Source organism: Ixodes scapularis, unplaced genomic scaffold (genome assembly GCF_016920785.2).
Source record: "Ixodes scapularis isolate PalLabHiFi unplaced genomic scaffold, ASM1692078v2 PGA_scaffold7__128_contigs__length_106722199, whole genome shotgun sequence".
In the NCBI taxonomy this organism is placed as follows: domain Eukaryota; kingdom Metazoa; phylum Arthropoda; class Arachnida; order Ixodida; family Ixodidae; genus Ixodes; species Ixodes scapularis.
In genome coordinates this window covers 56,803,454-56,819,862 of record NW_024609882.1, presented here as the reverse complement: position 1 = coordinate 56,819,862, position 16,409 = coordinate 56,803,454, and the positions used below count along the sequence as shown (strand labels likewise).

General features: G+C 39.6%; 1 protein-coding gene across 2 annotated transcripts in view; it reads left to right on the top strand.

Moving 5' to 3' along the window:
- Positions 1–15,993, top strand: part of LOC8042738 (troponin I) — a 32,228-nt gene extending 16,235 nt beyond the window's left edge. The window contains exons 5-11 of one of the 2 annotated variants that reach the window (XM_029993156.4): positions 820–954; positions 1,227–1,350; positions 5,984–6,084; positions 6,718–6,761; positions 6,865–6,894; positions 10,601–10,709; positions 15,656–15,993. In XM_029993156.4, coding sequence (XP_029849016.1) covers positions 820–954; positions 1,227–1,350; positions 5,984–6,084; positions 6,718–6,761; positions 6,865–6,894; positions 10,601–10,709; positions 15,656–15,706 — 594 coding nt within the window. In that variant the 3' untranslated portion in view covers positions 15,707–15,993. Of the gene's footprint in view, positions 1–819; positions 955–1,226; positions 1,351–3,843; positions 3,945–5,983; positions 6,085–6,717; positions 6,762–6,864; positions 6,895–10,600; positions 10,710–15,655 lie in introns of both variants that reach the window. The other variant, XM_029993155.4, reaches the window with a different exon arrangement.
- Positions 15,994–16,409: the final 416 nt, after the last annotated feature.

Genomic DNA, 16,409 nt, shown 5'->3' with positions numbered 1-16,409 from the left:
CTAACATGGTAGAAAATTGCAAAAAACAAAAATTAAAATAATTCAACATTCTGCCTGTTAAATGCAACAGGTTGATGAATATTGGAATAATCATAGAGCTCCCACTACCGCTCAAACCAATTGTTGATGTATGTTTCAGGGGGGAAAATGACGCTCTCTTTGATGCACAAAATCCCAACTTGCGTTCTGGTTCTGCTTCCTCTGTCTTATGTTTTAGACGCCATGAATCTGTATACTGCTCCCCGTACCAATAGGCGAGAGACTCCCGTTTCATTGTCCCACGCCTTCGCCAGTAGATGGCAGTGCATCCGCTGATTTAGAGAACGAGTCTAGCTCTATGAGAAGTTCGACAGAACAGAGTCGTTAAAGATGCTACACTTAGGGTTTCGACACTTCATTACCCTACTGCCTTGTGGGCTCCGCCATTTTTGTTGCCTAGTAGAGAGGGATGCAATGGACGATAGCTGCGATTCGAAAATGCGACATCCAAAGCTTTAGGTTCCTGTATCAGGAGGTTCAAGCGAAACCGTTTTGCTTTGTCAGGGACTTTGTCTATGATGCTGGAATGTCAGGAAAGAGTTTCTCGCGATTTTAAATACGAATTCTGACAGCTGGCAGCAAAGAATTTAGGCAAGACAATGGCTGAAGTGTCGTTACTTTGAAGCGCAGCTTCTTTAGTGGGCCTATGCCAGACAATTTTTCTTTTGAGGCTTCTGATTGCAGACAACACCCAGCAGGACATAGCACCCAGTAGCAGAGTGTTGCTACGTGTTTCCGGGATGCGTTACTATAGTAGGGTCCTCTTGGGGATTCCGCCAGGAGGAGAAGAGGAAGATGGAGGAAAAGGAGCGCAAAAAGGCCGAGGTGCGCAAGCGCCTCGAAGAGGCGGCCAAGGCGAAGAAGTCTGGAGGAAAGAGGGGCTTCATGACACCAGAGCGCAAGAAGAAACTCAGGGTGAGTACATAAGCTTGAACAACGCATTTATTTATCCACGTAACAGATAAACTGGTATTCTAGTTTTGTTTATTTCAAATGATTTCGTTGTAGGAAAATGGAACATACACAATCTAGTTACACGTTCATAGGTTTCCCGATTGTTACATCCATGAATGACAGTCCGATTAAAACATATTTCCACCCCTGGTCTTAGGTCTTATCAACATGTAGCAGCTCGCCTGCTTTTTTTTTCTTTTTTCGGTAAACATAAAAGTGTTAAAATATTGTAGACTCTGCTGAGGAAAATGGCCGCTGAGGAGCTCAAGAAGGAGCAAGAAAGAAAAGCTGAACAGAGAAAGAAGATCATTGCTGAGCGCATCGGAGCTCCCAAACCTGTGGACAACTGCAACGAAGGTCGGTCTGACGTATTAGAATGCATGAGTCGTTGGGCTTGACGCTCATTTATTGAATTAGCTTCGCGATTGTGACAATCACCACAGTTGAATGCTTTTGTGCTTTACAAAACGTAATTGGAAAATTTATGATTTTTGTTTCGCTTTTATGTAGTGTAATGTTGAGGCTAAACAGATGATAAGAACTAAGTTCAAGATATGTTTGTGAATTATATATTTGATTTTCTCTTTATTTATATACGGCGACTTTGAAACTTAAAGACACAACAAAACGTCATGTCCCGAATCTCTAAATATTTCTCTTTGAATGATTTGTCAAGTAATTATTATTATTATTACCACGAATGTTAATGATGCCGAAATCTTGCAGCAAGATGCTTGTTCTTTAGGAGGGGACAGCTGAACGCTGAGAATGCGTGTTCTTAAATGCACTATAACTGAATGGAAATTCTAAATATCGTATGTTTGGACACCCGGAAACTTAATTTTTTACAGGCAGTTGTATTGCACAAGAACCCTGTATTATAATCGACGTAAAAGAAACAATAAGAGACCCAATTAATGCCGGTCTAAAGCCGCGTCTAAAGCGTCTAGTCCATAACAAGGTAGTACCCTCAGAAATAGTAAGTGTAACGCGAAGGTAGCGATCTTCAAGTTCCTTCTGCGCAATTGAGTTAGGCCTAGCAACAATTGGCGGAATCCGACGCGTATGCGAAGGTCTTCCCTAGGGTATGTTTTGTTGGCACGAGACACCTAAAATAGTCTCTTCTTTTATTAGGGCTTCTATGTTATTTTCTAGGGTTGGCAGGCAACTCGGCGTGTGACCATAAGTCACCCATTTTACCTTACTAACACTGCTCGTGATCATGCGCCAGCCCCAGTTTTTCTTTTTTGTCAATAAGTCAAGCAGGTGTCCCAGAAGTTATAAAAAAGATATTCATATGGCAGGGACTTTTTGCTACGGTAAGTGTTAGTAGGCTAACCTTTAACAAGCGAAATAGCAAGATTAAAAATAAAAGATGTACTACAAAAAACTTTGTAAAATAAAAAATAAAGAAAGGCATACAATAAAGCAACAATTAATCTGAGTTGATAGTATAAATATGTTCAAAAGTGAAAGGAAATTTAAATATAAAATACTAATAAAACTGAGATGGTACCCCAATATATAAACAAGTGAAAGAATCATACTACGCAGTTAGCGATCTTTCTCGTTAGGTTCAATCACCTTTGCTTGTAGTAGTCTAAAAATAAATTGTACCATAAATTATTTTTGTGATATTTTTTATTGGCTTTCCGAAAGATTGTAAGGTGAAAACTAATATAACTGGAAAGAAAGATGGACGGCGGCAATGTAGGAATTGCTTTGAACTAGCCATTTAAAATATTAAAGGACATCAAACGTTTTCAGGGTGACGACTTTGTAATAACTTTACATTGATAGTGCACAAAAAAAAAAAAAAAACTTACTGCGCAGCTTTTCTATAATTCTAGGAGTGGTTTGACCGTGGCGTTGTCAGGGGAAAATATGTTTATTTTAATTTTATTGACTTTACCTCAAAGGCATTTATCGATGTTTTACATCAGTGTGAATACGAAGAAGTGGAAGAAATCGTGACATTTCTCCCATTATATGAAAAGCCCATTCTACGAGGTAGCTTCAGTCGCCTGCGATGGATTCGCTACATCCAGTCCCAGATCGCCTTGGGTGTGAAAATAAAACAGCAGTTGTTTAATCTTCTCACTGAATACGTGTAGGAATGCGAAAGCATTCGTATACGTAGCGTATTCCTACAAGCTGCGCGCCCCGCTATCCTCTGCGGACGCCGGCCGGCCGGGCTCGGGGGAGCAGCGGGTGTGCTCTGCTGCGGCGGCGCGCGGGAACAGCGCCAGGAGTGTAGGGTGGCGTTCCTTGGAACCATCCCGCGCGCGGACCGAGTCGCAGCCATTTTAACAGCCGTTCAGCGGAGGGAATTTCTCCGTCATCTTTTCGCTGTTACGGCGTGGAGGGAATTTCTCTGTCGTTTTGCGCGGTTACGGACAACGCCGGCTCCGCTCCATGGGGCAGTTAATGCTTTCGAATTGAAGTAAAGTGCCCCTGGCCAAAATCTGCTCAGCACCGCCCCATAAGCAGCCTCGGCGAATGGGCCATTTATAATGTTGGAGGCTGAACACACATGTAAAAAGTATATAACTAGAGGTACACGTCGGGAGTTATATTGTATATGTATATATATACATGGACAATTATCGTAACAATTAAACTGTCTATTCTAAAAATATATTGACGTTAAGTATTACGAAATTTGAAACGCTTAAGATAAATAGGTATTATTTTCATAGCGCAATGTATCAATACAACAATGTTTTTCAGGGTATCCTCCTGGTGCACATTACAATGCAGATTTGTGTTTTAACTTGATTTCCTACGTCTCCTTAAGCTTTTCTTTGTATTGTGCATGCTAACGTTCACTGTGCGTCTCTGTGCGAGCAGCCACACTGCAGGGAATTCTCAAACAGTACCACAGCCGGATAGCGGCCCTCGAGGACGCCAAGTACGATCTGGAGTACGAAGTCAGGCAGAAGGACTTCTTGGTAGGACTCCGAACCATCGGCATCCGCTTGTGTGGCCTGGCTGCAAACAAACAACGCCGAAACAACACCACAACAACTCCGAGACATCGCAAATTCCGCTTAACGGCCTTTTTTACTGAGCGAAACTGAACGAACGGAGAAGATGAGAACGTACGGCGACGTCAGATCGCCAATTCCTGATTGGAAGGATGGTGGGTACACACAAATTTTAGCTGCCTTAGTCTCTACATACTGTCTCCATCCAATCAGAGTGGCCGAGGGCCTAGTCTGTCACACCCAGCGCGAAGAGCAGGCGACGCTGTTGTTCGCCCTGATTGAAGGGAGACATCAGGTAGAGACGAAGGCAGCTGGCTTTTGTATCTACTTACTATTCCTCCAATCAGAGATCGGCACCTTAACATCACTGCGCGCGCTCATCTGCGCCTCCCTTAACGTTTCTTCTTGTATAGAATTAAGAATCCTCACCAACTTTGGTCGGTTCAAGGGCGGACTTCGAAGCAATGGACATCTCGTCGAAACCCTCGAAAAATTGATGGTGAAAAATCAGGAATGAGTTTCGAGAAAAAGGTATAGGTCCAAGACATGGACACACGTAACATCACCAAACATTAAGCAGGGTGCTCAAAAGTGATCCATACCATGGTGTCACATAAATCAAGTAATGTTGACCTTTTCTCGTTAGAAATCCTTAAAGTACAGAAATTCTCAAATATAATTTGTGAAATAAGGAAACGTTTTGCGTTAGCTATGGATGTACACAATACCCCTTATTAAGATACAGATGACTGGTATTATTTAGCGCAAAAATATGTATTCCTTTAAAAATTAATAAAAATTATTATTACAATATCTCTTGAAAACAAATATTTAAGAAGCTAATCGCTTTAATCTAATGCAGAAATTTATTTGTGTATATTTATTTTATAAAGACTATTTCACGGAATATTTCGTTGGAGCATGATTTAAGACCAATTGTCTATTTACACATCAAACAAGAAGACGTGAAAAAGCACAACTTCAGCAAGGAAAACACTTACGTGTGGCTTCTGCTTTGCCAACCAATTACAGCTCGTCTGCCAAGACTACGCCAAGAAACGCTTTATGAAGCCACTAACCGCGTGTCACTCATACTTCGTTTTCGCTCTAATTGAAAATGATCAAACCACCAAAATAACCGAGATATCTCTTGCAGTGTTTTAGTTTGCGTTGTGATGGGTTTGATGGTTTGTTCCTTTAACAAATTGTGTGTTAATGACTTGCGAACTATAATTTAACTGCACAGGTGCATAAATATATTAAAAACGTTTAAACTGCCAAGTTGAGAGGCGAGCAAATTATTGTACATTTACTTTTCTTTTGAAATAGTGTCTGTTCAGAAAATTTTTTTTTTATTTCGAATTTGTTTTTTAATTCCGTCTTAACAAATTATTTAGTTAACATTCTGCGAGTGTTCTATCCTTTAACACTTTTCTCCACGGGAAGTTATGACACTGAAATAAAGTTTATGGCACATTCCCCTATATTGAGTTTATTTTGACAAATTGCGAGTTTTTTAGAGTACTTTGTTTATAGCATCGCGATCTTTTTGTACCAGGCTATGCCTGAATTCTGTTTGATTAAATGTTGTAATTAATTGGCGCTCTGTTCGCTTAGCCGACGTTTTACGATGCCTCGCGCTGTCATCAATGAAATGCTCAACATTTAAACATTAAAACATAAAAACGGTTAGACCCGAGCACTGTTCACACAGCATTAAGAGCCGACAAAAAAATTCTAAAACGTTTTGCAATAAGGGTATTGGATACAACATCAGGGGATACTTCTTCACATTACAAATGGCTCTCTGGACTTTGCAAAAACAACGGGATACTCTTACTAATAAATGCAGTTCTTTAAGTGTGTAGTACAGAAAGATGACCGTACACAACATGTACATGGGCACACCATGCGCAAGGCATCGTAAGGACGGGGCTCGCTTGCTCAAATACTAACTGCTGGGTTGCTTGGTGCTACCGCAACCGCTATGCCTGCTTCCACAGCCGCGCTGATGGCGATCTGCAAAGAATACCACGACAGACTGATCCAGCTGGAAAGCTCAAAATACGACATTGAGTACTTGGTCAGACAAAAAGACTACGAGGTCAGTGGGCCCACACCGAAAACTAGGTCTTGAAGGCTCCGCAGCACGCAGACTGCAGTAGTTGCACAGACAGTTCATTACAGACAGTACATATTTCTTTGCTTTTTTCTTTGCATGTTTGTTGCACGCTTTTTGTAGAAGAACGAAATGAATGGATGTTCTCTATTTCGAGATCGTTACGTTCAAGTAACTTTTTGATAATGCAGAAGTATATTTGTAGGGGTGTTTTTTTTCTTTAGGAAAAGTAGAATAATCATGTGATTCTTAGCTGCGGTGCTTGCTTACCTAGAATATAGAATACTTAAAAATAACCAATTAGGTATAAACATACCCCATGTTTTAATGTCATGTAATTAACAGCTTTTGATTAATTTAAGATATGTAGGCTATCAAGCAACCTTTCCGCGATTAGTCACAAGACTAGGCTTTTATTTAGTTTTAGAAGACTGTATTTATGAACAGGTGTTAGTTCAGAGTAGTTAACTTAGTATACAAATGTTTGTTTTACAAGCATGCCTTTCTAAGTAATATATTTAAAGCTACATAAACAGAAATTATAAACATATACTCGGTAAAAATGATGAAGTTTCAGTTGGCAATATGTGGTGTATTAAAACTCGTATAATTCAACAGATCAACGAGCTGACCATCCAGGTCAACGATCTTCGCGGGAAGTTGTAAGTATTTTATGCGTAATTGAATATATTCCTTATTGCGCTATATAGAGTTACTTTAGTAATATTATTTTTAAGATCTAATCAATATTTTCCCTTTTTACAGCGTGAAGCCCGCTCTCAAGAAAGTTTCAAAGTACGTATTTTTATAAAAGAAATTATTTCTAGACAAATGGTCACACATTAATGTACATGCCATGATATGTATGAACATATAGCTGTTTAACCTCGTGGTGTAATGTTGTGTACTCTAGAACGATAAAATTATTTACAGTACTTCACAATAGGTATTCTAATGAGGGCCGGTACACACGAATATAATAAATCAAGCTTCGGGTTGATATGATTAAGCTTATTTTAACTGAAATGATGAGAATGTTTTATCATTGCTTTGTTTGATAATATGTACCCACAACTTAGTCTTTCCTTTGTCACCATGCCAGGTTGACGAGTACTGGACACTTTATAGAATATATCGGCCTATTTAGAGAGATTTAAACTATAGTTTTATCAGAAACCATTGGCTTTTCTTAATTAAAATAATATTATGCTACCATAAAATAATCTGTGACAAGAAGAATTATTTTAGAAATAAATTGCTTGAAGATCAAGGACACACTGAAAAAACAAGCGCTAACTCTCATGTGTCGTTTTAATATTCATACAGAAGTCGAGATAGAGGTAGCGTTTTTTTCATAAATTTCTCTTCGGCATATACATATATAAAGAAAACTTTTCAAAATTGAATTGTCTTAATGGAAAGTTGAAGTAACATTGGAATAACTGAGAAATAACATAAAAAGGAGGAGGATGATGTCACGTTCAAAAACTGATAAATAGCAGAGAGAAACATGAAGTTGCTGACACTAAACTACTGAAACAACCTCGAGTAGGAAAGTTAATGTGATGAAGTTCTTTCGTCATTTAAAGGGGTCATGAAACGCTTTTCCAAGTTTTTCCTCTTTAGCTGTCCTCCTCAACTCATAAATCCCGCATTCCACCAAACAGTTCAAGAAGACGAAAAGAGGGGAGCCCCTTTTGCTCGGAATCTGCTTTGTGTACCCGGACAGAGCCATTGTCTCCCTACAAGATTAGCCTGTCGCTCAAAATTCAAACAAAATTTGCTTTCCCCACCCCGTTCACCCCGAAGCTGACAGTGCTGTGGAAGCTACGTGCTCGTTGGGCCGGCCAGACTTGCCACGCGACCACGCTCCTTCGCGCGTACCCACACGCAGAGAATGAGGTCAGATGATGAAAGGGAGGCGGCTGATTGGTCCGGCAAGCGCGTAGTTTCCACCACAATGTCAGCTTAGAGGTGAAGGAAATAACTTAGGTCCGGTTTCGTGTGACGTACGTTTGGACCAGATGACGCGCTTTTGGGACCACGGATGTATCACAGTGAAAAGGCAGAGAGCTTACGAAGGGGAGGAGGTACGAAATAGTCCGCTGTGTTTTCAAATTTTCGCGCTGAAAGTCAGACTTTTGACTTTCGACCTTTTTTCTTTTGTTCCACTGAACGATGTGCTATTAGTAAAATCCTAATCTAAAATGATTTGTCCTAACCCAAAATTCGTTTCATGGGCCCTTTAATGCCCCTGATGGTGCACTGACGCAAGAGTTCTTTTCTTTGATGGTCATCGCCTCGTATGGTTCCCTTGATCTCTTCTCACGGAACCTTCGAAGGACCTTTCTCTTTTTCAGAATTGGATTGCAGTGACAGTCTCTCACGTGCACTGCGAGGTACTCCGCTGGTGTTGATTCGAGTGAAGAACCATATCCACGTAACCTGGTGTTAACGCAGCGGCTTGACTGACCCACGTTTACTTTGCTACACATGAAATGTATTTCATATATAACCTGGATTTGCAAGGGTATATGTGTTTGCTTGTGTCTCAGGTCACATTCATTGTGACCGTCTTGTGGGGTATTTATCTTAGGAGAAATTTTCTTGAGATTGTCTGGTGCTAAAAACACAACAGGGATGTCATACCTGGAACCCACCTTTGCTTGCTTGTGTCTCAGGTCGCATTCATTCTGACGTTCCTGTGGGGTATTTATCTCAGGACAAAGTTTCTTGAGATTGTCTGGTGCTGAAAATACGACATCGATGTCGAACCTGGAAGACACCTTTTTATATTGTGTGATAGCCGGTGAATGTACGGAATCACGGCCGGGCGTTGTCCTTTGTACTTGGGTTCTTCTTTCTGTCTGTGAGTGTTGACCATTCTTTCTACAGCATCATAAAAGAGGATGCTTTGAGTTGTATTTGTGCCTCAAAGCTCTGCCCCACCTTGTGGTCACATGTAATCTTGCGGGTAGCGCTAAAACATCTGTTAATAATTGCTATTTTAATTAGTTTTAATGAGAAGACTGGTATTAGAGTAAATGTTTTCTCTATAGTTATACGTACATCCTGCACGTGTGGTTTAGTCGTAATTTAGTCGCAGATCGAGAAATTCAAGGCTGTTGTCGTTGGGTAGCTCGTGTGAGAAGTTGAGCCTTTGAGTATTTTCAGTGAAGATTGCACGTATGCTGCTGCTGCTGCCTTTTTGCTCGTCATTTAAATCATGTTTACTTGTTAGTAGCATAAGATAGTCGTCTACATATCTTTATATTATAGACACCTAATTGTTGGACACCCACTGGGCGATAGCCTGATCGCATTTGGACAAGACTATGTCGCATAACATGGGTACAGCACATGATGATATGCGAATTCTTTTGTTTTACAAATAAGTATATCCGTTGAATGGAGACGAGTGTAGATGCTAGGTAGAATATCAATAGCTCCAATACTGACTCAAGATATAAGTTGAATTTTTTTTTAAGATCATTGCACCATTTTTCTTTATACCTTCTCTTACAGCTACGAACAAATAGACGTGAGGTATTGAATAGAACAAATCTTTCACTTTGAGGGAAACATTTCGTACGAGTTTTTTGATCATTCTTAGAGCACGTGTAACTTTTTTTGTGTTGGGATCAAGACTGAAGTGTCCAGACGGGACCTGAGACACAAGCAAATATATATATATTGCCAAAGCAAGATTATATATGAAATACCTTTCACCTGTGGCAAAGTACACGTGGGTCAGTCAAGCCGCTGCGTGAACACCAGGTTACGTGAACATGCTTATTCACTCAAAGTAACACCAGCGGGGCATCTCGCAGTGCACATAAGAGACTGTCACTGCAAACCGATAATGACAAAGAAAAAGGTCCTTCGAAGGTCCTTTGAGAAGAGATCAAGGGAACTATATGACGCGATGACCATCAAAGAAAAGGAGAACTCTTGTGTCAGTGCACCATCAGTGTCATTAAGTGACAAAAAATTCACTACCTTAACTTGTTACTTGAGGTTGTTTCCGTAGTTTATTGTGAGCAACTTCCTCTTCGTTTCAACTATTTCTCAGATTTTTGAACGTAACATTATCCGCTTCCTTTTTTAGTTATTTCTCAGCTCTTCGAACGTAACGACCTCATCCCATTAAGTCAAGCTTATTTTGGGAAGGCTTTTTATTTACCGAAAAGAAAGACGAGAAGAAAACGCTGCCTCTTTCTCGTATTCCTTATGAACATCAAAACGGCAGTTATAAGTTAGCGCTTGCACCGTCAGTGTGTATTTAACCTTCCGGCTATTTATACGTAATATGCATATCCAACTAGCCCACCTTAATATTTTAGTAAAACAAAATCCTATTTAATGTATGACACGATGTGGTTCCCTCATGATAAACTACAAACACGCATCGCTTCATGAAGCATCAACAGACACATTTCATCAGAAAACGATCTGACTCTCAGTGATACAACGCTGGGTATTTGTGCACGGCAACCTGCAGATTCGACAAGCTCAAGATGGTGGCCAAGAGCACCTCGGAGGTTGACTTCAGGTCCAACCTTAAGTCTGTTAAAAAGGAGACCTTCAAGCTGGACGAGGAGAAAGGACCTGTAAGTGGCATGTAGGATGAATGCACTCGAAGCAGAGCATTACCTAACATAAAAATATGACGACGTTTGTAGTCGCGCGAGTTGGTACATTGTGCAAATGTTCTTAAGTTTCTCAAGTGTTTTTTTTATATTTACCGCACAAAGCGCTGCGTCATTTCTTGTGTAGGTTCCTGCATGACTATATATACCTAATGCATTTCTCATGGAGCATTTTAAACTGTATAGCAAAAACAATTAGTAAGAACAAATAATCAGTTTTAGAGCTTATTTATAAAATTGAAGGCATTCATTTCTGGTTTGCAAAATCTAATTTAATATAATATCTTATTGCGCTACAAAGTAACTCTTACACGTAAAGACCCTGTGTCCGAAGATCCGTATTCAAAATAAATCCCGACATTATTCTGATAAAAAGCTCTTACCATATTACCGCTCTTATTTTTAATATGATTTACTTTCAAATAAAAAAAAATATTTGATGCCTGATTGCAAAAGTCGAACAGCTTAAGACGGTCTGTTTGATCTATCATAAGCTATGATGTTTAGATCACTGATCCTTTCTATAATATTAAAGTGTAGCCGTATTTTTGGTGTTTATATTGGTAATTGATAATTATTTCCAAACCTTGCTTTGGGTAACCTCAAAAGAATATGTAATTGAATAAATAATAATTAACCAATATATTTCTATACTAAATTGCAATAGTGACGTATCTGATTTAGTGACCCTCGAATTTCGTAAGCTCTCTGAAAGTAGTTAGGTAACGCAATCGTGTTTCAAAATACTGGAGCGGCGTCCATATACCATATTTTATGTATTTAGATTACAACGTATATTATAACCTTCATTCTAAATAGATTATGTCATGAATGTGTCAATTATATATAACGTACAGTGTACAACTCTGGGCGGAAGATAGCAAATCTAAAAAGCCACCGGAAATATGAAATCACTTCATTTTGACCGTAAATGAATGGGCGGTGCCATAAGTTCAGTTCACCGTCGAAAGAAGCTTCTCTCTCAAGGCGTGCAGCACCTCGGCTTGAAGGAGCTTGCCACTTGCCTTAGCATAAACATTAAACTAACTTGAAAAGTTTGGTGAAAACCTAAACGATGTAAAGGCGACCGTGCGTTGCCGGCAGCAACGCATATGCGAAGGGATATGGTTTTAAAGAGCAAACAGGCAGGGACGATAGGAAATAACACAGACGACAGCGCCTGTTTCTTTCGTTTGTGTTATTTCCTATCATTCCTGTCTGTTTGAGCTTTAAACCTTATACCTACCATAGAACGGCTAGCCCAAACCAAAGTCCATTAGGAATATGCAAGAATTGGAAAAGACAATTATGAAAAGCCACATTCGGGGACAATTACATGTTGTGCCTTATTAAAAATTGCTTATCAGAAATCGCATTGTTGTTGCCAGGTGGTTGCCGATCCTGTGCTCTGTCGAATAAACTCGAACACTAAGCGTGCGATGTTAGTTTGTTTTTTTATTCGATAGGACTAGTAATGAGAATGCTCCATGGGCTTCGCAATGAACGTGTAAAATGTGGTCTTTCCGCTGCCCCCCAATGCCCAATTTGCCTTTCCAAAACCGGCATGTAGTGTTCGGAGTATCCAATAAAGGTAACTTAAAATGATAAACAATCTTTGTTTAGAGATTTCGCATTCACAAAGCGCTGATACTTGATCACTATTTGACTAAATTGACTTACTTCTCCAAAGTCAAAAGAAAGCAGTGGAGAGATATGCGAATTCAACCCGTGTTGATATATTTGCACTAAAGACAAGCATGAATTAAATAGAAGAAAAACATGCAATTTCTAGTTCACTTAAGTGCCCTCTGAAGTAGTGCACATCATGGCAGAACCAAATATGTATAACAGAACATAAGCAAAACAATGCCGACCGAAAGTTCGTCTTCTTCTTGCATAGTGGGGGCGATACGGTCAGAACACCGAGTTCTTATTGACTGATTGATAAAACAAAATAGTAGCTAAACCTCAAGGCATCTAGCATTGTGGTCTACCCACTATTACGGCGCCGTTCCGACGCCACCGTAACCCCTGCGCAAGGTGCAGACAACTTTCCCTCCGGATATAAATTATTTTAATTATTTAAGAAGACCAACTCCTAAAGTGTTTTCTTGCTCAATAAGGAGCTGTTCCTACTCGCCCAGACTACAGAATTACTTCTCATGATTGGAAAGTGCACGTACAAGTTGTTCTGTGGCAATAACATTTAGAAGACAAGATGTGCGCAGTACTGTATTGTTACTCCATTTCTGCTCCGCCTAACGTGGCGAACACGTGCGTCTTGGAGTCAGCGCTTGCTGGCATTAGACGCCCATGAGGCAACGCAGGTGTGTAATGGGTTGCTTTGGGGCATCTACTAGCGATGACGTTGGAAAAGCAATGGCGCATGTCCTGTCTTCTGCACTCACCGAGAGCTTTAGGAACACAAGGCGTGGGGAGTGTCCGAGCATCTTATTGTCGCTCGGCGCTCAATGAACCTGCTGTCTTAGTCGGTATTAATACCGAAAAACAAATAATAAATCAAGAATCCCAAACAGAATGAGTTACGCCCGACGTTTCGTAAGCTCTCAGTGCCTTTAAATGGTATTTGATGCTCTTTTTCAAGCATAGATGTGCTTGCGTTGAGAACTTCAGGAATGCGTTTTCTCTTCTTACTCTCCAGGTCAGGAAGGAAGTCCCAGAATGGGCCGCCAAATAAGAGGTTGAGAAAGCCAAACATCGTCCCCTAACTATAGACACAATTCTAATATCGATCCCAAAAGAAAACTAGAAACGCTAACAGGCCCCCCTTGTTCAAATGTACAAATAGGCAGCCTGTTCTAAAATTGCCTCAAGTACCAAACGTAGCATTCGAAAGTTTTCTTATCATCTGCCCTAAAGTTAGACAATTTTGCGATAAACCCGACAGTGCGGTCCATCAATGTCTTTATGAAATATTTGTTCGAGAATCCGAAACGTCCTTTTCAACTTTAGAGAGGTTTCGTTTTTGATGTTTTGGGCGAAGTCGCCGATTTTTGTGCTTACGGCTACTTTCTGAAAAACGCTTTTTGTGATCCCAGTTTGCGCAAGGCGTTTTTTATACGTTTGCCATAACAACCAGCTATTGGCATGAGTTTTGTTGTGTGTTCTTGGAGTGGTGCTCCGGTTTTTATTAAATTGCCTTCTCGCCGTGTAACACCACGCTCGCTCGTTTTTTGCAGCATAAACATATTGCTTTCTTTTGCGTACGGGTTTGATGTTTTGCTTTTTTTTTAAAAACTGGCAACGTTGGCGGTAGTTGGAAAGAGTAGTTAAAAATGACAACACACCAAATGTGTGTTTTTTATAAACATCTTAATAAACACAAAACAACATACATATACTAATTATTTATTAAAAACACAAATACATTCATCTTACATTCATTCAGTTACACAAGCCGTGAATCATAATGGTATGTACCTTGCTAATAAAATTATTTAATCAGTTTATTCAGGCCGCAAGGAAATCAGTCATAAAACGAACGTCGCAAACATTGACCGCCAACAAAGCTATTGTTTTGTGCTTTCTTCTCTGGCAGAACTGTGGATCCTTTTTAACACCCCCGCACGCCTTTCCCTAGCTTAGAATGAATACACCTTATCATTCCTTTTTCCCGATGTTCCTTAAAGCCTAAAGTTTCCCACGAAAGTTTTCTTTAATTGAGAAGCGAAAGTTTTAGTTGTATCATAAACAGAACAAAATCTGATATCACAGATAGATCTCAGGAGTAATTGTAATCCCCGCACGACACCAAAATCTCATACTGAAATTAGGTTTGATCCTTCATCGGCTTCGAATGCTTAGTGTGCTCCTGGCATCACGTGCAACCAAATAGGTGAGACGGTTGCATTCTCCAATATTTGTGACATTAAAGTGGCATTAGAACTTTCTTTGTTTCATGAACGCTGTACTGTACATGCGCCAATTCTTAGAAAATTCGAGCTCTCATGCCACAAATTTTTACGTTGGTTGTGGCACACAAAAGAAGGGCCTTTGGTAAAAATTTTACTGCTAAAGGTCAACGTGAAACTCAAATGTCATTACAGTTTCTCTCATTTAGACCAAAAGCAAATTGCCACCGGAGCTTCTTCAAATCTAAATAAAATATGAACTGAATAAGTGCACCGGTGAACTAACGACTATGCAAAGGTAGTGCCTTTTTGTGAAGATGTGAATGTTTGTTTCATGTGCGATAAGAGTAGGATAATAACATGAACGTATGCATTTTATGTAGACAGCGAGGCACTATGCAATATGGTGCAATATGGTGTTAAGCTTTCATAGTGTAAACCATACTCTGCACTTTTAAGCAAAACCTGGACGGTGTGCTTTCAAGTGGAATAAAATCGAATAGGTAATAAAACCCGCAAAGGAAAACATACAGAACTTGGTCGAGCTTCAGTAGAAACTATTAAAAATATCAAATATAAAACTTTTGTTGCAGGAACAGTAATACGCTGACTGTGACGCAACACATCTGCATAATTCAATACAATATTAATCATGTCTTGTTTTCATCGTGTGGCAGATTGAAATGGTGTGAATGCATGCGCTTTATTTGAAGGTTTCGCTAACACCTTTGCAAGAATTTTCACGCCCCGATCGTCATTCTGGTCATATTATACTTTTAAATTACAATATAAATATTTTTTTATTTGCGAATTAAAGCTGATAGAATATAGTACAAGTGATTTTGTTAAGTCTAAGAGTCTCAGGTATGCATTATTTTAAGAAACAAAACAAATGTAGAACATATTTGCCGTAAAATAACTACATAGTTGAATGTATTACTCTAGACAGCGGCTCCAAGTCATGGACTGACTCATTTGTTATAATATACAAAATTACGTTTTTCTAAACTTTCATCTTATTTTGACATATTGCAGGTGGACAAACCCGAATGGGCCCTTGGAGCTAAGAAAGAGGCAGAGGAATAAAAAAAGAAAAAGAAAAATGAAGAAAAAGTGTCGCAACTTCGACGTGGCACCATCCATCGAAGACAAATCTCTGGAACAAGTCGGCGTGACATGCAAACTACTTTGAAGATGGCAACTCAAAATACAATAAAAAAAACGATTTCTCACATATGCGGGCTTATATATGACGCATCCCGGCATGGAACGCTAATAAAAATTTTCTGAATTTCCAGCAAAAGAGGCAGGAACAATATCACCATGAGCCCATGTGTAACTTGCGTTTAATAAAATATATTTGCCCATGTTAATGTCGCCGGTTACTTGTAAATCTTTGACGAACCACGTGAACAGATCATGTTCGATGGATTGTTTAGTTGACGTTTCAGGTTTGTACCTTATGTCGTTCAATATATTGATTGCTGTTGAGTTAGCTTTGGCTACCCTGCTCGGAAATTTGCTGTCTTTTTTATGAAAGTTTATCAGCAATAAAATTACAGCATTTTTAAAACAGAAGTCTATGCTTGTACCTTGTCAGAAACACTGAAGAAGGGTCAGGTTTCTTTGCTGGACCTTCAAGTTGAAAGTGCGAAACAGTGTTAGTTACGTGCTGTTAAACTTAGTGGTATACGTTCGCTGCCAATGGTGATTTGAATGTCATAGACTGTGCTACGCTCGCAGATCTTGCTTGTGTAGAAAGGGTTAATAACAACGATGTTAAAGGAAT